Below are 23524 nucleotides of genomic sequence, written 5' to 3'. Positions count from 1 at the left end.
GATCTTAATTGAACGTTTGGATTCAGTTCAAGAACACACAAAAAATCTAGTAAGAGCACAGCAAAGAGATGGAATGAAATGGAGGGCATGGAAAATTTACTAGCAGTATTAGAGGGTGACAGAAAGACATAGAGACAGAGTGATGGCGAGAGGAAAAGCAAAAGTGAGTTGGAGCAGAAGTTAAGTAGAGAGCCAGACTTTTCAAAGCCAGAGGGCAGGGAAAGGTGAGGAACTGAAGTGTGTTTTCTCTGGAGGATTTCTGATCTCAACTCATGAATAACCTGAGGTACAGTAAAGGTTGATCTGGATGGAGAGAAACACGATGAGAGGAAAACCGCTCAGAAGTGCTGAAGAGAAAGAAGGAAGAATAACTGTGAAAGGCACTTATGAGTTATGATTTATAAAGAGATCTAAGTGCGAATGTTTGCTTGTTCTCACAGAGGACTTAACGTGTGTCTTTTTGTAAATCTCAACGTCAACAGAAGTTTAAAAATGTATTTGCTCATTTTTGTCTCTTGCTCTGTCTGTCTCTTTCACAGCGTGTTTCTAATACAAAAGATGATGAGGGGCTATTGATTAATCCTGCTTTAATTTAAAGTATCTGTCAATCTTAATTGAACAAAGATGAATATATTTCTCTGGGTAATGAAGTCAGTAGAAGGGACATTGTGAGGTATTACAGCTGTAATAAAAGTGAATTATAAGTTTGTGACCACTGATTTATACATATACAGATACGGTGTGTGTGTGTGTGTGTGTATCGCTGACTCAGTTGGGTAGTAATACATAATATTTTCCCTTCTGTGTTTTTCGTACCATGATGTTAGTTTAATACAGTGGTTCTCATACTGGGGGCCACAGATTTTGTGGCATTTTATAAAATATGGAAATTTATCATAGATTTTATGCAATCAAATATCAGAAAAATAAGACCACCAAACAAAAGAATTGATGTTCCAGCATTGTATAACTGAATATGTTTCTGGTTTAATTAAAATTCTAAAATTAACATTATAAGTCTTTATTTGGGGGGGCGGCAATGGACTCTAAACAAAGGGGGCCTTACAATGAAAAAGTTTAAGAACCACTGGTTAAATATATATACTAATGGTAAGGGCCAGAACTACTAGGTTTTGATCAAATATCCTGGACTTCTTTTTTGTGCCGCAATTTATTTATGGCATTTTACATAACCTACTGAATTTAATCTAAAAATAGAACATCAAGGGGCGGTTTCCCGGACAGGGATTATCTTGAATCAGGACTAGGCCTTAGTTAAATTAGGATATTTAAGTCATTTTAAAAAACATACTTTACAAAAAATGACTGTGTACATCTTGATACAAAACAATTGCACTGATGTATTTTAAGATATGTCAGTGTAAATAGTTTTTGGTCCAGACAGCCCTAACTTTCAAATTAGTCTGGGACTAGGTATAAGGCCGGTCCGGGAAACCGCCCCCAAGGATTTAACTAATGTCCCTCTGTTCAATAACATCAGTAACATGGATATTACATAGAAAGCATGTGCCAGCAACCATTTTCAAATCATCATACACATTCAAAGTTTTTGGTAACATTTCACAAAATGGTTTTATTTCTTAACATTTTTAGTGCAATTGCTAACCTAAACTAGCATTACAGCATTTATTAATCTTTGTTAATACAGTTGTACATAGTTTGTTCATATTAGTTCATTGTGTATTAGTTAATGTTAATAGATACACAGTTTGATTTAAAACATGTAATTGTTGAAAGTAACATTAGCTAAGATTAATAAATGCTGTTGATGTATTATTGTTCATTGTTAGGTCATGTTAACTAATGCTAATTAATGGAAATCTATTGTAAGGTGTTACCAAGTTTTCATACCTGAAACTAAAATCTCAAAATGCTATGAATGTATTCGTACTGTAAAGTAATTATGTAATTGCAATTTTATAAAATGTTTATTAAAACCTTTTACAATGATGATTGGTTAGACCAGCTCTTAATCTGGGTAGACAAGCACCACCCTGTCCCTTATGTGAACCTCACCTCTGAACCATGGGTACTGAAGGACCACTGCTGTACATCTCTCTCAGTGATGATAGATGTTCTCACTTTGTTTTTTAATGAAAAAGCAATTTCACTAAATCCTGTACTTACAGCTTCCACCCTCAATAGCATTGTTTACATTGGCACCACATATCGTCATTAATAATGCATGAAGTTATGACGCATTGGGTGTGTTGTTATGTCAGGGTTATGCAAATCCTGCCATTTATTACGAATGAATACATACGAGTTACTTAAATGGAAATCTTCGGTATTCACAGTCACGGTGTGTACAGGCATGTGCTAAAGAAATGAAAACTGAGATTATGTAAGTGTGTTACAGAATGACATGTTCTCATGTGTTAATGAACTTGTTAAATGGGTTTATAGTTTGAAAGGGATTCACAGATCAAATTAATTGTATAACACAGTCTTGAAGTATATCTGTCACTGCTTATCTGTCTACAGGAAGATAATCGAGGTGAAGATTATAGATGATGAAGAGTATGAAAAGAACAAGACCTTCAGCATTGAGTTAGGAGAGCCGGTGTTACTTGAGATTGGACAAAAACACGGTAAAGTGACATGTGAATATGTGTGTGCATAAATGTACTTATATGTATTACTGTACTGTAGAGCTTTTCAAAATTCCCATTATTTACAAGCAGCTTTTCAGAAAAGCATTGCCATATTAGTGTTGCATTTAAAACTTCAGAAGTAACACATCGAAGCAATAAAAAGCTTAACACTTTTGCAGTTACATTTGGTCATTTAGGAGATGCTTTTATTTAAAGTGATTTACAAATGAGGAACATCACAGTCAATTGATACATTTACAATTATGCATTCAATTAATCTTGCTCCATTTTAATGATGTGTATCACCATCATCTTCATAAATAAATAAAATAAATTACACATAAATTCTTATGGTGATAACTTAAATACAATTATAATGAAAGATAACGATCAATTATAAGAAAAAGATAAAAAGATTTAAATGTATTGTTGCAATTATTATTTTATAGTAATAAAACTGAATCTTATTCTTATCACTCACTGCTTTTCAAATAAAGAATATAGAATCAGCAAAAATGCAAAGATATGCAAAACATTTGGTATACATGCAAGAACTGCTTAAATGAGTCTTTTAAAGTAAGTTAGATGTGTGCGTGTGCTTAAGGGTTGCCTTCTAATATTACCACCCATTAATCTCATGCCTTCACACCTTCGCTAATCGAGTTCATGGTGTAAAAAGAAACTGTTTACAGATTAGCCAGAATGAAGCAACTGTCCTCCTCATATTTACACCAGCAGTCGTGTTTTTGTGTCATTTTCTGCTGCACATTCTCAGACATGAAACAAAAAATAAAGCAATGTAAATGATCAGCGCAGGCAAAGCAGCAAATACAGCAAGCGTAGAGGTCATTTAATGAGCACAGCTTGAACAAAGCCATACGAGATGAAAGTTTACAGATAAAAAAGAGAAATAAAAAAAACAAAAGTGGATGATTTGAGGGTTCGTGTTTGAAGCCTCAGTAAGTACGTAACGTTCTTTTAAGCTTAAAGACTCGATTTTATTATAAGGAAAATACATTCTCTCTGTCCTTTAGTATAGATTGGTTAACATCTTCTGGCTTAGTAAAGAGTAATGTGCCTACAGTCACTGAAAAAATTGAGGTTATCACATAATAAATAATTTTTTAACTTTACCCAAATACATGTAGAAGTATTACTGTTGTATTGCTTAAAAGTGAATATAAACTTTCTTTGCAGTATTTGAGGTCTGAAAAAATACAGAGCATCTTTTCTGTTATTTTGACCTGTTTCTCCAGTTCTCATTTTTTGCAAATAAATGCAAATAGAAACAATATTTTATTTGAAATTTAGGCTAAATATTGTTGGTGGTTTAGAGAATAAAACAAAAATGATCCTTTTACCTAAATACTTACCTATAAAAAGTAAATTCAGAAAAACTGAAAATAATTTAAAAATGGACTCTTACATTTTTCCGTTGCTGTATATTTTTACAGTAAAGCATTATTCAATAATACCTGCAGACTGTGAAGTACGTGACCTCCAGAAATAATCGCCCGTCTCTGTGTCAGCTCACGTTAGCAGTGTGACTGGAGGCTATCGCTATTCCCTACGTTATTTATGCAGCCTTTTTCCGGCAAAGACCCCCTCCATCCCAAAATCCTTACTTCACAATTCAATTATCATAATGACATTCATAATAAGATTTATGGAATGTCCTGCCTGTCAGTTTTGGAAGTTGAGGAAAGCTTATCTCTCCATCAAGCAATTTCGCTCGTTGCCTTTAGTCATTGTTACAGTTCCTCTTGTTTTTTTATTCACTCTGACCAAATTCATAATAAGGCTGGGTGATATATTACGTATGTACATATTAGATATTATTGAAACTGTTATGAAGATACACAATTACAGAATATCATAAATATTGAATATTGCTGAAAATGAAGATGAATAGGCAATTTCACTCTTTTTTTTTACACCTCACGAGTAGCGAAAACATCTCTTGTCATTACTCATCATTATCAAAATGGACAGCAAGCGACACAAGTGTTTTTAATTGGGGCAAAAATATCACCTTTTTCAAAAATTCTAGAGCAGAAATATATACAGTATATTAAGTTTTGATAACATCTTTCCAAATTCTTGTGATAATCCATATACTGTATATATTGAGTTATTTTAATTAAAATTTTGAATATATGACCAAGCTCTACTTGTAATAATTAACTTAATAACATGGCCCCCTAGATGTACCTTAACAAACAATAATATATAATATTATATTTTCCCATTTTCGATAACATGTTTCTCTGTTGGTTTATGTTTGTGTACTTTAGGAGACTCAAATGAGAATAAGCCAGAGATTGGGGCGGAGGATGAGGAAGTGGCAAAGATGGGATGTCCCAGTCTGGGAGAACATACCAGGCTGGAGGTGGTGATTGAAGAGTCCTATGAGTTTAAGGTAAAACAGATATATGTAAGATGAAAATAATTGATAAAGTTCATAATGAAAACAAAACGCTTTATTTGGTTCGGTGTGTTGTAGAATACAGTGGATAAGCTCCTTAAGAAGACTAACCTGGCTCTGGTTGTGGGCAGCAGTAGCTGGCGAGAGCAGTTTGTTAGTGCTGTTACTGTGAGCGCAGGTATGCAACTTCCTGTTTGTTCATCCTTACACCCTGTTCAATGTTCCAGTATAGCTATGAAAGTATTTTTTGATTAAACATACGATCTACTCTGCAATCATTCGAGCAGTTTTTCATTTCAAGTCACGTCTGTTTCACTTTGACCCATCAGGGGATGACGATGAGGAGGAGAGCGGTGAAGAGCGTCTTCCATCCTGCTTTGACTACATCATGCACTTCCTCACGGTCTTCTGGAAGGTTCTCTTTGCATTCGTGCCACCCACGGAGTATTGGAACGGATGGGCGTGCTTCATTGTGTCCATCGGTCTGATTGGCGTCTTGACGGCGATCACGGGTGATCTCGCTTCACACTTCGGCTGCACCGTTGGCCTGAAGGATTCAGTCACCGCTGTGGTATTTGTTGCTCTGGGGACCTCTGTTCCAGGTTAGTGATAAATGTGACCAAATGCAATTGCTTGTGAACATATTCCAAATAATACAAAAATAAAGTGCAAGAGTGATTGTTTTAAAACAGTGACTTATAAACTTATTAATAGATCTTGCGTGAGCTCTGATGTTGTTAAATTCATCAAATTAACCAGGCGCCTTGAAATCAATTGTTTTCTATTTTTTCATTATATTTATTATTCATCGCAGTGCTTCATGGGATTGTATTTCATTGTTGTGATTTATGTCTGCGCTGGTTTTTGTTCATTTTGTATGATGTTTTATACATCTCTGTAAAAATTGAATTGGAAAAAAATACTTCCCGACTCACAAGGACCTCTTCTTGAGGACATAAGTTTCACTTCTCCCCCCTCAGTGGTTTTATTTCTCCCTTGATTTTTCCTGTCCTTAAAGTCATTTTGAAAGGCCCATAAATAAACTTAAAAAGGTGCAGTTTGGAGTCAATTTAATAAAGATTTTTATGGTTGTTTTAGAAGAAAATGTAAATGATGCTTGCTTGTCCAGGACTTGCCTCCATGTTGGAGGGTTGCCAGGCGGTTGCTATGCAGATGCAAAGGTGTTTTGAGTGTTTTTAGTGCTGTGCTTTGTGATTGATGAGGTGTTTCCAAATCTTGTAAGATATTCTGGTCACTGCTGTATGTATGCTGCAGCACTTTATTGTAAGTACAGGGGATTTTTGCTACCTGTTTTATCTTTCACCTGGCAAAAATTGTCTTTCACTTCAGAAATTACACAATAGCACCTTAGCAAGCCTCAAAGGAACAGTTCACCCAAAAATGAAAATTCTGTCATCATTTTTTCACATTCGAGTTTTTACAAATCTGTATATATTTCTTTGTTCTGATGAACACAGAGAAAGATATTTGGAAGAATGCTTGTAACCAAAAAGTTCTTGGCCACCATTGACTTCCATTTTGTTCAGTTGATCACAAAAGAAGATATTTTGAAGACAGCAGGAAAGCACACCGTTTGACTGCCATTTACATTTTTCCTACTATGGTTACAAGCATTCAGATGTCCTTAAGATGTCACAAAACGGTGAGGTTTTCACTGTGTTTTACTTGTAGAATAAAGATTTTTATGAAAAAGTTAATTTTAGGTGAAAATAACATTAAAAAAAGGCTTATTTTACATTCAAATGAATGGCGTATTTGAATAATTTGAACAAGATAAAAAATAAAATGCAAAATAAAGCAGAACTTGACTGTTGTTACATTTATTTAAAAAGGATTATTTATATATATAAAAAAAGATTCCTTTAAAATGTCATAGGGATCACAAAGTGCCCAAATTTGTCCTCTAAGATTACATTAAGGCAGTGGTTCTCAAACTTTTTTGTTGTAAGGCCCCCTTTGTGTTAAGTGCATCGCTTTGTGGCCCCCCATATAAAGACGTATAATCTTAAAATTTTAATTAAACCAAAAACATTCAGTTATACAATGCTGGAACCTCAATTCTTTTGGTTGGTGGTGTCATTTTTCTGATGTTTGATTGCATAAAATCTATGATAAATTTCTATATTTCATAAAATGCCACAAAATCTGTGGCCCCCTGGATCCATCTTGGGGCCCCCCAGGGGGCCACGGCCCCCAGTTTGAGAACCACTGCATTAAGGGTCCTGAGGGTTAAGTGCACCCTTTTCTCTTTCTCTTCCTCTTTTTTCTTTCTTTCACTTCCTCTTGGTTTTGTCTTGCATTTGCCCTTTTCATGACCCCTTTTGTGATACTTCCCCACTTCTGTTCACAGTTTAATTTGATTTTATTTCTTTTGGTCATCTCTTAAAATGTTGATTTACCTCACCCAGAACAACCTAGCAACCACTTAGCATTGCCTTGGCAACCACACTGCAACCCACTAAAACACAATTGCCCTCATTTATCAAACGATCGTACGCCAGAAAACTGTGCATTCGTTTGCTTCCACGCAAAACTTTTCATTTATCAATATGGGCGTGAGCGGTTGCTACGTTCAAATCTCACGACAGGTCTCAGCTCGTGTATGCAAGTTGTGAGATAAGGTGAAGGTCCATGTACGCTTTACCCTTTTGATGACTGAAAAGGAATAATGACAAATAGAAATATTCACATTTTTTTCATTTAGTGTGTCAAATGTAAAAATAAATTCCAAAGCGATTTATAAAGTAGGCCTATTTTCTTTTCTAGCTTAATTATATGAACATTTAATTGTTTGAAATTACAAGGTTAACAGGTGCTTTGGTGTAAAGAAACTGATGAGATTTTAGGCTAGCCTACTTCTAAGATAATTTACGACAATTAAAATACACAATTAAAAGTAAAACATTAAAAACTACAATAATCAATATTATTAGGCCTATAAGCAATGGGTAAGTATCTATTTGTAAGGTGAAAGCTTCTTTGTTTGACAAATAGGCATTCTATTGAAAACAGACAACACGCATGCTTTAATGTTTTTTTATTTGTGCAATGTTTATTTGTGCTTGGGTGTGTGTGAAAGACACGCACTGGGTCACAGCTCGAGGTTGCCTGGCTTTGTGTGGCAGGCTCCAGGCAGGTTTGTGGGGGCTGAAGACCGCTGGTTCTTGCCTCCGACAGATCTAAAAGAGAAAAAAATTAATGAAGCAGACAGAAAACTGTGTGTGCTTGATTTAAGCAGCCTGAAATGCAAGATTAGCAGGGTTAGATTTTAAACTTTTATCCTCTTTAGAAACATGCATCTATCTCCTCTGCCACAGACCATTTTTTCTTCACCTAAATGAAGAAAATTGCAAAAACATTTACATAAACATTATTCTATAATTGCGCCGCAAAAATTATCAGTATTTATATCTACATTCATGTTTACATTAACACATTAATGTAACAATAATAATTTGCAGTGATATTTACAAAACATACAGTGAGGGAAATAATTATTTGATCCCCTGCTGATTTTGTAAGTTTGCCTGCTTACAAAGAAATGAAGGGTCTATAATTTTTATGGTAGGTTTATTTTAACTGATATAGACAAAATATTTAAAAAAAAATCGGGAAAAAATGTTATATGAAGGTTATAAATTGATTTTGCATTTCAGTCAGTGAAAGAAGTATTTGATCCCTGAGAAAAAATAACTTTGTACTTGGTTGTTGAAACCGTTGACAAGCACAGAGGTAAAACATTTCTGATAGTTGGTCACCAGGTTTGCACATGTGTCAGGATACATTTAGTCCACTCCTCTGTCAATCTTTAAGGTTTCTTGGCTGTCACTCAGCAAATTGGAGTTTTCGCCTCCTTCACAGATTTTCTATAGGACTAGGGTCTAGAGACCTTTAATGTGCTTCTCCTTAAGCCACTCTTTGGTTGTCTTGGCAATATGTTTTGGGTCTTTGTCATGTTAAAGGCACATCCACGACCCATCTTCAGTGATCTAGTTAAGGGGAGGAGGTTCTCGTCCAAGATTTTATGGTACATTGGCCCGTCCCTCAGCCCCTCAATGCGGTGAAGTCATCCTGTATACCTGTAGCAGAGAAAAAGCCTTAAAGCATAATGTTTCCAACACTGTGCTTCTCTTTAGTTATGTTGTTTTTGGTTTCATAGTCAGCATTTCTCTCCCTCCAAATACAGGAGTCTATTTTGGTCTCTCATCACTTTCTCCAAACCTTTTCTGAATCATCTTGATGTTCATTGTCAAACTTCAGACGAGCCAGACGGGCCTTCTTGGGCAGGAGGACCTTGCAGGTGCTTCAGGATTTCAATCTATTGTGGTATAGCGTGTTACCAATGTTTTGCTTGCTAACTGTGGTCCCAACTGTCTTGAAATCATTAACAAGCTTTTTCCTTGTAGTTCTGGGCTGATCTTTAACCTTTCTCATGATCAACTTTGCTCCATTGGGGAAATCTGGCAGGGAGCTCCAGATCAAGGGCATTTGATAGTTATTTTGTATTTCTTCTATTTCCAAATAATCACACCAACAGTTGTCTCCTCCTCACCAAGCTTCTGTCTGTAGCCTATTCAAGGTTTGTGCAGGTTTTCAATCTTGTCTCTGACATCTTTTTAAACTTATTTGGTCTGGACCATGGTGTTGGAGAGGTTGAATTGGAATATACAGATTCTGTTGGCAGGCATCTTTTATATACATAACAAGCTGATTTAGGAGTACTTTCTTAAAGTGACAGTACTAATCTGTGCTCCATATTGGCACATAACCAATCTGTGGAGCCAGAATTCTTGCTTGTTGGTAGGGGATCAAATATTTATTTCACTGACTGAAATGCAAATCAGTTTATAACCTTTATATAACATTTTCCCCTGATTTTTTTTTAAATATTTTGTCTCTATCTGTTAAAATAAACCTACAAATAAAAATGATAGACCCTTCTTTTCTTTGTAAGCAGGAAACTTACAAAATCAGCAGGGGATCAAATAATTATTTCCCTCACTGTACATATCCAATAAAAAATACAAACCTGATGAGCTGCAGTTCGGTTCACTATGCCAACGCTGTTGACCGCAGTAGTGATGTCTTTCCAAACAGTTTATTTTTAGTTCCTTTGATTCCACTTTTCAAGGTTAAAGATTCAATTTCTAAATCAGAAAAGTTCCCCTTTTTTGGCTGGATCTAGGGGCGAGGCGTCTACACCCTGAATTCATTACGATCGATATCAGTCGCCGCATTTATCAAGTTACGATTATTCGGAATTGGCCGCATACGAAAGTTTAATGAATCACACATCAGCGTTGTCGTAAGCTGATTATTTCGCTAGGGTGTATGCTGGTTTCTACGTTCGTTTGATAAATGAGGGCCAATGTGACTGCATGCAATAAACCTGGCAACCTCAACACTGGACATTAAAATCACTAATTGACTCTTCATTCATGTAGGTTACATTATATGCAAATTTTTCCTTCCACAATCGCTCGGTAATAAACATCTTCTCTCTTTTTTCTCTGTCTCTCTCTTCTGTACAGACACTTTTGCCAGTAAGGTCGCTGCCATCCAAGATCAATATGCAGACGCCTCCATTGGCAACGTGACTGGGAGCAACGCAGTAAATGTTTTCCTGGGCATTGGCGTGGCGTGGACCATAGCTGCCATATACTGGCGCTCTAAGGGCAAACCGTTTCTTGTGAATCCAGGCTCTCTGGCTTTCTCCGTCACACTCTACACGGCCATGGCTGTGGTGTGTGTCAGCGTGCTGCTGTTTCGCCGGCGCCCCTCAGTGGCAGGAGGAGAACTCGGTGGTCCACGGACTTGCAAGATATTGACATCCTTGCTGTTTATTTCCTTATGGCTGATCTACATCTTGTTGGCCTCACTGGAAGCGTACTGCCACATTACTGGATTCTGAGAAAAAAAGAGTGGCATCAGCATATTTCAGCTTCTCGAAGAGGAATCTGACCGTGGCCAGTAAATTAGCTTTATTAGTATTTATAAGATATTTATCCTGTGCCCTTTTAATAATTTTGAAAGTGCACTCAGTAATGCATTGTACATTGAAGATTTACCCCAGAAGGATTGAAAAATATCTTAAAATCATCTCATACTCAGATGAGACTATATGTCACCAGACAGCTGCCAGATCAGCCAATGCAAAGCAAAGCAAAGCAAACATCACTGAGTGCACCTTTAGATTAGTTCTAATGCAGTCATTCCCTGTTTCCTTGCCTTACACTTGTACTCGTCTCTCAGTGCTGTCTTAAATCTACCAGTAACCAATGACTCCTGTGTTTTTCATATTCCCGTTTGAGCCAATCCGAGCCTTCAGTTACTGAATGAAGGGGTTTACTTTTTTTGACGTTTTTGTTACTGTGTGTGTCGGTATTACTCTCTTGTAACCGTAATGATAATATTTAAAAAGATGTTTAAATGAACTGAATGACCTTACTGGAACTATATCCTTAAGAGCCAGGTGTAGCAACAAGATGGATTTACTATTGCTCGTGGAGGAAGTAGAAGCATGTTTCACGACAAAAAGTAAATATGACTGTTGACTGAAGCATGTCGAAGAACTCATAACTAATGTGTAATGACGTATTGTTGACAGTAATGGGATGTCAAATGACAGAAAGGAATTGAACTGGAGTGATCATGAAAACAGAGGAACAATTGGAATAATAACGAATGAAATAAAAGGGATGGTGCTGAATAATATCATTCATAAATGTATACATTGTAAACGCGTATATGATGTGTGTGTGTGTGTGCGCGTGCGTGCGTGCGTGTGGTATGGAGACCACTCAACTGATAATAAACAACTTGACTCATGTTAGCATAGAACTGTCTGTATCTGTATTTGATGTTACAGTCACAGTGGCTCATGATACAAAGGGATTGTAAGCTCTTGCTCCTGAATATTTCATTATCTATGCTGGGAACTAACTGGGGATTTATGAAGACTGTAAACAGCTGGTAGTTAAAAAGTTATACTTTATACTGTCAGGGTTGTTCAAAATTCAGAATTGAATTCAGAATGACCCCTAAATTCCAATTCAATTCTTGAATTTGAATTGAGGTTGCAAACAGGAAGCTGAATTGCAATTCAAATTCAAATTGCAGGAAGTAGAATTGGAATTCCATAAAATTCAAAGAAATTCATTATACATAATTAACGTGTATGTATTTAACAATGAAGATTTACACTATATATTACATATGATTACAACATGAATTGCATACAGATATAATTGTATGGACTTTATGTACACAATACTTTATTATAGTAAATAGGACTATTTTTTTTACCACAAATTAACATTTAAAACGTACTCTATAAAACAGATCATTAAAATTGAACTTTCAAATTGTGGAAAATTGTGGAAGACTCTGCTCCTGGCCTACAAGACCACCACTGATTTAGCACCCCCTTACCTTCACTCACTAATGCAGACTTACATACCCGCCAGATCCCTACACTCTGCAATGAACGACGTCTTGTGGTGCCATCCCAAAAAGGTAAAAAATCTCTCTCGCGTACCTTCTCGGTACCACATTTATGGAATGATCTGCCTGCTGCTACAAGATCAGCAGATTCTGTAGCCATCTTTAAGAACCGTCTGAAAACACATCTCTCCCGTCAACACCTGACTGATCAGTTCTGACTTCTATCTCTTTTCTACTCTTTAAAAAAAGAAAAAACCTTTGCTCTGTATACTGTGATAGGCTATATGAGACCAATTTTCTTTTATTGTACTTATGCTTTTTGTTGTTGAATTTGGCACAGCCTTGTATACTGTTGCATAGTAGATCATCATTTAAAAGCACAGCTTGTGATAATACAGCATCTAGAACTTAAAGGGGTCATATGACACAGCTAAAACGAATATTATCGTTTGTTTTAGATGTAATGCAATGTGTATACACTATTTAAGGTTCAAAAACACTGTATTTTCCATATACCGTGCATGTTTGTATCTTCTCTTTGCCCCGCCTCTCTGAAACGCGCTGATTTTTTACAAAACTCATCGCTCTGAAAAGCGAGGTGTGCTTTGATTGGCCAGTTAACCAGTGCGTAGTGATTGGTCAAACACTGCAAGCGTGTGACGGAAATGTAACAACCTTACCTTATTCGGAACATCATGTTCCCAATTGTACTGACAGGTGATAAAATGTCATCGGTACTTTCCTAATCAATTCGAGCCCGAATCTGATCCGGAAAATGAAGATGATCAAGCCGATACATCAACTTTACCAGCGCGACTTGAGCAGGATGTAAAGGATTGGTAAGATTTTTAAAAATATATATTATGTCAAACAGTTTAAAATTATAGCTAACTGTTTTACCTTTTATATACGACGTTATAAATATTTGCCGTTAGTGATCAACCAGTGTTACGCCATGTCTCGTCGCTACTCAACAAAGACAATAAACCCCATTATAAACACGACATTTGTTGCCTGTAGTTGGAACATAATTACTGATTATTAGGACATATGTTGTTTTTTTTCACGTTGCGCGCGTGTCTGCATTTGCAGATCACACAAAGAATCAAGATGCGCTACAAACACACGACAAACTCAACTCTCGTTAGTCCGTAACAAAGTCTTTTACTATTTAAATATACTTACAGGCTGCGAATCTGAAGCGCCAGACTGTCCTTGCGAAGTTGTAATGGTTGGAATTGGAACAAAAGCTTTTGTGCACAGCCGTCCTTGATCTCTCCCAGGTTCATGAAGCGATCATCTGTGAAATGCGCTGTACACACTTGAATATTCGGATTGTACTGTTCTGGAACAGTGTTGTAAATAAAATGTAACCATTCGTTTTTAGTTGTCTCATCTTTTGGCATGGCAAACAAAGAGGCTTTCTTTTCGCAATGAAACACACAGTGTCTCCACGACATGGCTGCAACGGTGACGATACAATGAGATTTACAAGTACGCCCACCTTACTTGCGTTTACATTTGGGCGGTCTTAGTCAAATCATACCACGAAATGACTTAGATTTGTGGGGGTGTGGTTATACGAGGTGTTTCAGGCAGGTCTGGGTGAGCATTCGCTTTTAGATAGAATGCTTCTTTTGTTCCGACACTTTCATTTTTGCAATTTTACGTGTCTAATACATGCATGGGCAACTTATAACACACCAAAGACACAGAAAAACACGTATTTCCGCCATATGACTCCATTAAACTTCACATTGTACATCTGTGGAAAAACAATAATAAATGCAGTGTAATCAAAAAATAATCAATTATATTATATATAAATATAAATATTAGGGATGCACGATATATCGGGCAATAATCGGTATCATTCAATAAAAGTAATGTTTCACACTATTGGCCTATAGTTTAAAAACAACCAAAGATCAGGGCCGATATGTCAATCAAAAGAGGACAGGAAAATGCAATGACTTTGTGAATGAAAATGTTGAGAAACATCACCAATTTGATGTTCAATATTAATAGTCATTATATGAATTAATAACATTCAGTAAGTTCAGAATATTAATTTGATCTTCAGAATCGATGTATTGGCAGATATCACTCTGAATAATCGGCTATCAGTATCGGTGGAGAAATTTTGTATCAGTGCATTTCTTATAAATGTAGCCTAAACACATACAAAAGTACTTTATTGATTAAATTTGTTGTTCAGTTATGATTTCTGTTTGTCAAGCAGTGATTCACAGTTATGAAGTGTCAGTTGTTATCAGTTGTCAGTTATCATCTGTCTGTGACTGCAGTGTGTGGAGAGAAGTTGCTGAATGAAAAACACTGAATGAGACAGATTTAGCAGTTGTGTTGATTTCCAGCTCTTTGAAGTAGCTTCTGCCCTCTGTCTAGTACAGTGTTTGGAGTGAAAAGATTGTGCCCAGAGTATTTTTAGTATTATCTTGTTGCTAGGTGATCCACCCGGAGAGTCATTGTCTTGTCTGGGCCGGATGACGAGTGTGTGTGTATGTGGGTGTTGCCTTATGTGTTACACCCACTCACCCCAAGTCTATTTAAAGCTTTGAAATTGCACATAACAAACCATCTTATACCAACTTAACCTCTTATACTAACTTACTGTAAGTTATGTGACAAGTTTCGAAATAATGATCATGTACAGTAACTGGTTTTATAGAAATTATATTGTAGCATCATGCCAGTGCATGATGTCATTAGGACACAAATACTAGTTCATATTAGACTAAACACGGGTGCGAGATGGAGAGAGTGCATTTAATCGGTTTACAGGGTCACCGTTTTTTTCTCTCTCTGTGCCAGGCTACACTTGGAGCACATACAATTGAAGTGAAATCCCGAATGTCATGCCGAGAAGCAGCTATCGTAATTGGATTAAGCCGTCTGGCCAGAGAGAGAGAGAGAGAGAGAGAGAGAGAGAGAGAAAAACTGCTGATATGACTTGAACCTTCAGATGACCTGTACCTTGAGACAATCACAAGTATAGATGATCTCATATTAAGTGTAAAGATTATTTGTGGCACACCAAGACATGTTCTGAGACATGGGACAAAATGTCAAATTGACCTGGCAGTAGTTTTTCAAATAGCAGCATTTGTTTTTTGAAAATAATCAGAGATTATCATTAGAATGTTCCATTTCATTCGATTTACTCTCTGTTTTATTAAAATGACGTAACGTTATTACTCACTACCCATCAAACTAACTGTCCTCAGACACACTTGTGATCCTAGTTTAGATATTTAGATGGGTATGAAAACCTTTTAAAAATCAGGAAAAATTAAAGTCCGCCTTTATTCTGAAGAAGATACTTCCTCTGTGTTGCTGTAAGGTCAGCTTGAAGGTTTTTGCTTTATAGTTGTGTTTACTGACTAAACCATAATATGTCAAATTATTTTATTTTTGATGATTTCCCTCATGTTGAGTATGAATTGAGCATGTCGTAAAAGTAGCAACATCACTACATTTCAAAAACAGCTATTTTTCATTACATTTTATTCATTTATTCATTACATTTCATTCATGAATAACGTGTCAATAATAAGTTGTTTCTGTTCACCACCATAGTGATTTTCAACAGATGGGAAGTATGGTTTTAATCTGTTATTGGCATTGGCATTGACATTGAAACACAGGAGGTGTGTCTAAACATAGATGAATACATGGTTCCTTTGAATCTTATATACTGTAATTCTTAGATGCATCATTTTTTTTCAGTTTTGTCCACAGTCTGGCAACTTTAAGAAGCTATATACTGTATAGAGGACCCAGAAGTCACACAACCACAATTGGTCAAAGTACAGTATTCAATAACTATGTATTAAACCAACCGAGCGATTTATTTTAATCAACACTATATGTTTATGAATAAATATAGGATATGATCATGTTCATGTTCCAGTTTGACAACCACAACAGTCTTTATTACGCAATAGACTTACAGATTAAACGAAGACCTAACAATCATATTTGTAAGAATGAAACACTTGCTTTTTGGTTTTGTATTGAGTTGACAATTTGCCTTACTGTCCATTAGCATTACTGTCAAATTTCTAATGACAAAATTCCACATGTCCTCAAAGCGGTTCAGAGGAACAAGCAAAGATCTGATAGGATGCAAGAGGCTTTTTGAGAAAGCAAGATATGATGTGTATATACTTCAACTGAGTTGATGGATGTCTGGCGTGACAGTCATGCACCGTCATTCACCCTCTCTCATGCCCCCGACCACTGAAGAAACGACAGAACGAGAGCATGAAGACGGAAATGAAAGCAGACGCTCAAAGGAGAACAAGACAAAGAAGAGACGAGTTTTGCGCTTGAAATACGATTCCTGAGATAAGAGAAGGCGAAAGAGAGAATGTGAAAGGTTTAGAAAAGAAAAATGAATGGGAGTATAATTAAAGTCTGACTACTGGCCGGCCATTGAGGATCTGAGAAAAGTACTTAAATGCCCTGGTTTATTTGCCTCAGATATGGAGTGAATTGGGGTTCAAAAGTTCATATAGTCCGTCCATAAATATGGTAATTATAATCTAGTTTAAATTGAAGGACTATATTTTTGCACTTTAAAGTCCCAGTGAACTCTAAAATGACAATTCATGAAATATTACAGCGTTTATTGTAAATAGCTTACCGATGTGGGTCATTCTCTTTTTAAAATACATGTGCCCTCATGATCCACAGTTAAAATCTGAAAATGCACTTACGCCCTCTAGTGACTATCTAACTCAAATGATGTAATTACAGCGTCGCACACGGCTTGTACTAATGGGATTGTCGCGCCGCACCGCGCCACGTCCGGTGTGGACAAAATGTAAAATTATAATGCGTTCTGTTTTCTCTTGTCTCGCATCCAGTGTAGACATGGTGTCAGTCTGCTTCCATTTACATTTTAAAATGCAACGGCTGTTTTTATACATCCAATCAAATCGCAGTGAAAAAGATAAGCCACGCCCACTATTTTTTCTCATTGGAAATTCCGTTTTACTCCAAAATACGGAAGTAAAAACGGCCGCAACTTCCGGATCATGGGGACTTTAAAATGTAAAACAAAGAAATGTTACAATGCAAAACAAGACATAGTGTCACAAATCTGCACATCTTTCTAGAAGCTTAATATGCAGTTTGTGACATTGACTAACTCCTTTGCACAGGTTAGCAAGGAAGGTTGAGAAAAAATGGATCAGTATATACAAAATGTTTGTTTTTGCTTTCATTTTTTTATCTTGAATTTTTGCTCAGTCCTTCTTAACATCAGAAGTGGAGCTCCAACTTCAGTGTAGACTTCATGCCAACATGAAGATAAAAACAGTCCTGGGTATCCTTTTAAAATTTTGTCACCATCTCCAAAGAAATGCACTGAAGCCACATTGAGAGAATGTGTGTTTGGAAGCTTTTGTACGGTCTAAGAATCACGTTAAATGCACATTAAGTCTTGCAGTCACTGTTTTTTCTTTTGTTTCTTTTGAAAGGAGACAATTCCTACTTCAGTCCCACTATCAGACAGAAATGGAAAATATACTTGCATGTCAAAGCTGTCTTAAATATTCATACGCATTCGCTGTGAAGCAATGTTGTTTTTTGGTAACCTTTTGCCTTAGGTTACAACATCTGTGCCAACAAAAGGTACTGTATAAAGCTGAGCTGTCTATGTATTATCTACAAGCACTCATTTTCATTTAATCTGTTCTTTGTGTTGTAAAATATTATCTATTGGGTTCAATAATAAGACATGAAGACGTTTTAAATTTATATTCAGCGTTTATTAAATGGTTTTTAATGGAAACTAAGTGCATAAACTCAAAATATGTACTATATGTCATAGACTCAAAATAATGGAGCAGGCCACATAATATACCCTAGTCAAGTTGAAGATGCAAAATCATAACACACACATAATATAATACATATTTATATTATGATACATACATACATACATAATACATACATATTTAAACACATATACTTCACTAATATACTAAGGTTGAAACTTATAGGGGTTTAAGATAGAAGCTTAAAGAAAGACGGACATTAATTCAAATATGAATCTTTCCTAAATAGTATTAAATAGTTTCATATATCTTTACAAATATATAGAATAATACATTGTTAATAAATTATATTATAGTGAATAATACATAAGACCTTGCCATTTTTCATTTCTTAAAAAATATAAGCACTTGGTTCCAATATAAGAAAATGTATAAGTTAATATACTCTGGTGCTATATAGCACTAAAAGTGGTTCTTCACTCGTAATCATAGCGGAACCACTTTTAGTGCTATATAGCACCATATCTTGGTGCTTCAGTGGTTCTTCATGGGTTCTATGGGGTGACCGAGGTGCTATATAGCACCGTTTCCATAAAAAGAACCAGTTAAGCCCCTGTATGGTTCTTCAGCGGTTCTATATAGCACCTCAGTCATCCCAAAGAACCGCTGAAGAACCAGAATATGGTTCTATATAGCACCAAAAATGGTTCCCTATGATTACGAGCCAAGAACCACTTTTAGTGCTATATAGCAATATTTTTTTATTGCATTATTTTACATAATGTATTCCCATATATTTTCTTGTAAGAATTTTTAGACCAGCAAATTCCCACAAAGAAATTGTGACATCATCATCTGTGTTATTAGGTCTGACAAATTTTTAAAACTTCAAATCAGTGTTTGGAATCTGTCGCCTTTATGGATTTGATGATGTACTGTATATATATTTAATAATACCTTCATCAAGTCCCGTACTCTGCCTTTCTGGACAAAACGTGCAAAACTATTTCCCGAATCTGAAGACATTTTCTACTTCAAAGAGAGAACTGAAAAAGAGAAGCTGAAACGAGACATTTTTCGCAACGTTCTGCATTTATTGAATGTACAGTTATATTATTTATCGAATAAAAATTACATCCAGAGTAATAATTTTCCCTTTAACAAGGCAGACAAGTACTTTATCTACATACAGTGTTAACAAAAGTGTTTCAGTAGGAAGGTGATAAAAAGACAGATCCAGAAAGTGTGAACAAATTTGTACTCAAGGAACTATGACATACTGTATGTACTTGGTTAAAGCTATAAATGAGGCAGCAGAAGTTAGCCCTATATATTCCCCCTTAAAGATATTTCAGTACAAACACCAATATTAGCTAGCATAGGTTTAAGTCAGGTCCTGGATCCGTATATACTGTATTATGGAGCAGTCTGTCATTAATAATTAGCATTAATGAGAGAAGTCTGATCTCACTCTGATCTCCCCTGAGGACGTCTGATTATAGACAGGAATTAGCATGCAAATGTCTTCCTGACTTCAACCTACCAACCATGCAGAACTGAATTTAAAGGACATGATTTCCAATGCATTTCAAAATAAAAGGTTTTAAAATAAATAAAAAAATGTAAGCAACCTGGATTTTGTCCCATTTCAAGACGCAAAAATGGGGTTTAAATGAAAATTCACTGAACATATGAAATGTCCTCGTTTCCATGGCCTACAAACAAAACAACAGTGATAATGTGACAATCACGTTTACAAAGGTGCTAAAATTATCTTTGAAAAATTGTTTGAAATAAAATTAAACTGAAAACTACAGGCCATAAAGTAAAAAATGCACCATCAACAACAGATAACTCCAATTTGATATGTTCAAGAATGTAGCCCGAAACACAGACAAAGACAGACTTTACTCTCGACTGCTTTAGTCAGTAGTAGAATTCCTTAAACTCCTAAAAGGAGTGAATTATAAGACGATTTATAATCTGGTTTCTGCTAAAATACACACATTAATATTTCCTAGTACAACAATATTGGCCCCTACAGTCCTTTTCAAAGCTAAAGAAGTATGAAAAGAGGATTTGCTTACATGCACATATCATTAATCCCTTTTCATATTGGTATAAAGCTGTTGAACTGACATGCAGACAAGAGACACAAACAACACACTCGAGACTCATTTCCCATTGAGAAAGATGGCATTGTCCATCACAGCCCTTTTGCCTTCTGGCCTTCTAAACACTACAGCGCTCATCCATTCATACAGCCAGCAAACTCACACACAAACACGCTCTCTTCCAACCGTGTAAATTATACATCTCGTCTTTATATTTTCATCCATGCACTGAGAGTAGACGTCACGCCCTGCGTCCAATGTATTTGTTTGATAGTCTTAAGTGCTGTAATTGATTTATTTCTTAAAGTGCTTCGATAAAGATCATTAAGCACCAAGAACACTGTCATCTCCCGGTATTATAATGATGTAGACGATGCAGCGATGACGGGTGCTTTGAGTCAATCTGCTCAAGCGGGCGGAGCGAGTGAGCACTGTATGCATGTCAAAATCCAGAGAGAGAGAGAAGTGTCAGGAAAAAAGAATGAGAGGAGAGGTTAGGGACCCAGATGAAGGTCAACCAGAGATGAATGAAAAAATGATAGAATCAAATCAGATTACACAGAGAAAGTGAAATCCAACCGTCATGCCGTCTAATGGATTAAAAAAGGCCTGGAATGCTGCGATCAGAGCTAAGATTTACGTGTCTTCATTCAATCTCACATTATGCTCTGCCTCGTTGTATGTTATGCAACATGTTGTGACTTGGAATCTGACTTTATAAAACCACACGTCGTAAGTGTCTGTGCAGGTGTCTATCATGAAACTGTGCCAGGACTACGGTTCAATCGGATTTAAATGTGGAAAATCGGGCGTGGCACAGGAATAAGGTCCAAGTTTCCAAGGCATCGGTGCATTTGAGTGTCAACTACAGAGACGGGATTAGTATCGATTCGATTAAACCAACCAACATTGGGATACAGGAGGGGATTACAGGATTTAGAAAGCATAATCTGGGTGACAGAGTTCAAGCGAAAGAAAAGTAGAAATGAGGCAATTAACATACACACAAAATAAATGACTGTCCCTCGTCTACGTATTCACACGTCAGCGTGTTTTTACTTCTACGGAGATACGTTATGAGAAATTAATTGTTGGGAGTTGGGCAAGCGACAGTCCATCTGTGCGTTTTTATGTAAACACGTACCATTCAGATTAAGCACTAGCCTAGCATTCGCATCACAGACTAATGTGCCATTGCCAATTTACACTGCCACCTTCAGGGCAATTCAACGCACTACACTTAAAGCTCTACAGTGCACAATACACAACAGAAATAAATAGAGAACCTAGTCAAAGGTGTACCGCCCCCCTCTTGTTTCCACAGGTGTCCCGTACAGGCATCAATATGTACCAGAGCCCACGTTTGTAAAGCTAGATCAAATCCATAGTGACTATTTAAAACAAGACTTTGGTTTAAAAATGAAAACGTAAAAAGTTGGTACATTTCAATTCGCAAGGTATATGCAAATGAAAAATTGCTTACAACTTGTAATACTAAATCTATTCTTAGATTCCAGAGGTGAGAATTAGTGGTACAAACAAAACAAAAGCGTAGTATCGCTAGTATATTCCTGTAGTGTCCGTGTCTGATTTAACAGGGCTGTTTGAGGTGGGCGAGTCCAGCACTGAGGTGGAGATGCTGCCGATGTTGCTCCAGCTGTGATTGGGGGAGGAGTAAGGGGGCGTGCTGCAGTTAGAAGACGGGCCGGAGCCAGAGCTGTCATTATTGACCTGACTGAAGAGGTCTTTACGAGAGCCTTTTCTCTCTAGCTCCCCCTGTAGGTACAGAGAGATTTCCTCCGGTAAGCACTTCAGCTCTGCTTCGCAGTCGCATGTCAGACGAGCCTGATTCTGAAGAGACGGAATAAAACGTGTGGTTATTTGACAAGAATGATTCAGCATGGAGAAAAAGGTACATCTGTTTAAAACAACGCTTCAAAAATGAATGATGGGATTTGTGTATTTACTGACCAGAGGGATCTCCTCCTCTATCCTCTGGAGGATGTCTTTGTGAAGGGCTTTCAGCTTCTCCTGACGCTTCCCTTGAGACAATTCCAGCTACCCAAGAGAGAAACGATATGCGTGTGACCACAACACAGCGTTATAATGCCAACGTTACAGACACATAATCATAACATGTTAACGCAGCATCAAGCTTTGAGTTAAGGCAGAAAATTACTTGACCCTTTTGCGTCGTCATGAGATGCGACTGCTGTTTTTTATTCATGTGACTTGAATGCAGATCATTTGGACAGAAATCCAAATAACTGTGTTTGCCACACAGCTCAACTCACCAGACGGATTAAGTTGACAGACTCGCTGATGTGTTTTCTATTGATCTCACTCAACTCCTTGCTGAAAGAGGTGGAATGAGAGAAAAAAGAAGGTTACTTTCACTGGACGTCACTGAGGTGTTGAAAGCATTCAATTACTCTAGACACAAATGGTCTCATTTATCTCAGTCTCTAACTTGACGGTGCGTTTCACCAGACACAGTTTCCAACGACGAAAGTGAAACGCATATTTCCTATTCGTTACAGAACAGTATCTTATAAATTCTGCATATTTATACATATACACTCACCTAAAGGATTATTAGGAACACCATACTAATACGGTGTTTGACCCCCTTTCGCCTTCAGAACTGCCTTAATTCTACGTGGCATTGATTCAACAAGGTGCTGAAAGCATTCTTTAGAAATGTTGGCCCATATTGATAGGATAGCATCTTGCAGTTGATGGAGATTTGTGGGATGCACATCCAGGGCACGAAGCTCCCGTTCCACCACATCCCAAAGATGTTCTATCGGGTTGAGATCTGGTGACTGTGGGGGCCATTCTAGTACAGTGAACTCATTGTCATGTTCAAGAAACCAATTTGAAATGATTCGAGCTTTGTGACATGGTGCATTATCCTGCTGGAAGTAGCCATTAGAGGATGGGTACATGGTGGTCATAAAGGGATGGACATGGTCAGAAACAATGCTCAGGTAGGCCGTGGCATTTAAACGATGCCCAATTGGCACTAAGGGGCCTAAAGTGTGCCAAGAAAACATCCCCCACACCATTACACCACCACCACCAGCCTGCACAGTGGTAACA

General features: G+C 36.8%; 2 protein-coding genes across 2 annotated transcripts in view; one reads left to right on the top strand and one right to left on the bottom strand.

Annotated features, from left to right (window-relative positions):
- Nucleotides 1–11892, top strand: part of slc8a4b (solute carrier family 8 member 4b) — a 64398-nt gene extending 52506 nt beyond the window's left edge. Inside the window, exons 6-10 of the mRNA XM_057344919.1 lie at nt 2506–2612; nt 4910–5034; nt 5119–5218; nt 5370–5642; nt 10593–11892. Coding sequence (XP_057200902.1) covers nt 2506–2612; nt 4910–5034; nt 5119–5218; nt 5370–5642; nt 10593–10972 — 985 coding nt within the window. The 3' untranslated portion in view covers nt 10973–11892. The remainder of the gene's footprint in view (nt 1–2505; nt 2613–4909; nt 5035–5118; nt 5219–5369; nt 5643–10592) is intronic.
- Nucleotides 11893–19379: 7487 nt separating this feature from the next.
- The window catches only part of plcb3 (phospholipase C, beta 3 (phosphatidylinositol-specific)), a 52872-nt gene continuing 48727 nt past the window's right edge, over nt 19380–23524 (bottom strand). Inside the window, exons 32-34 of the mRNA XM_057330146.1 lie at nt 22717–22777; nt 22394–22480; nt 19380–22273 (exon numbers count right to left, since the gene is read on the bottom strand). Coding sequence (XP_057186129.1) covers nt 21983–22273; nt 22394–22480; nt 22717–22777 — 439 coding nt within the window. The 3' untranslated portion in view covers nt 19380–21982. The remainder of the gene's footprint in view (nt 22274–22393; nt 22481–22716; nt 22778–23524) is intronic.

The sequence above is a fragment of the Triplophysa rosa genome, linkage group LG1 (assembly GCF_024868665.1).
Source record: "Triplophysa rosa linkage group LG1, Trosa_1v2, whole genome shotgun sequence".
Taxonomy (NCBI): Eukaryota; Metazoa; Chordata; class Actinopteri; order Cypriniformes; family Nemacheilidae; genus Triplophysa; species Triplophysa rosa.
This window is presented reverse-complemented; position numbering and strand designations above follow the sequence as displayed.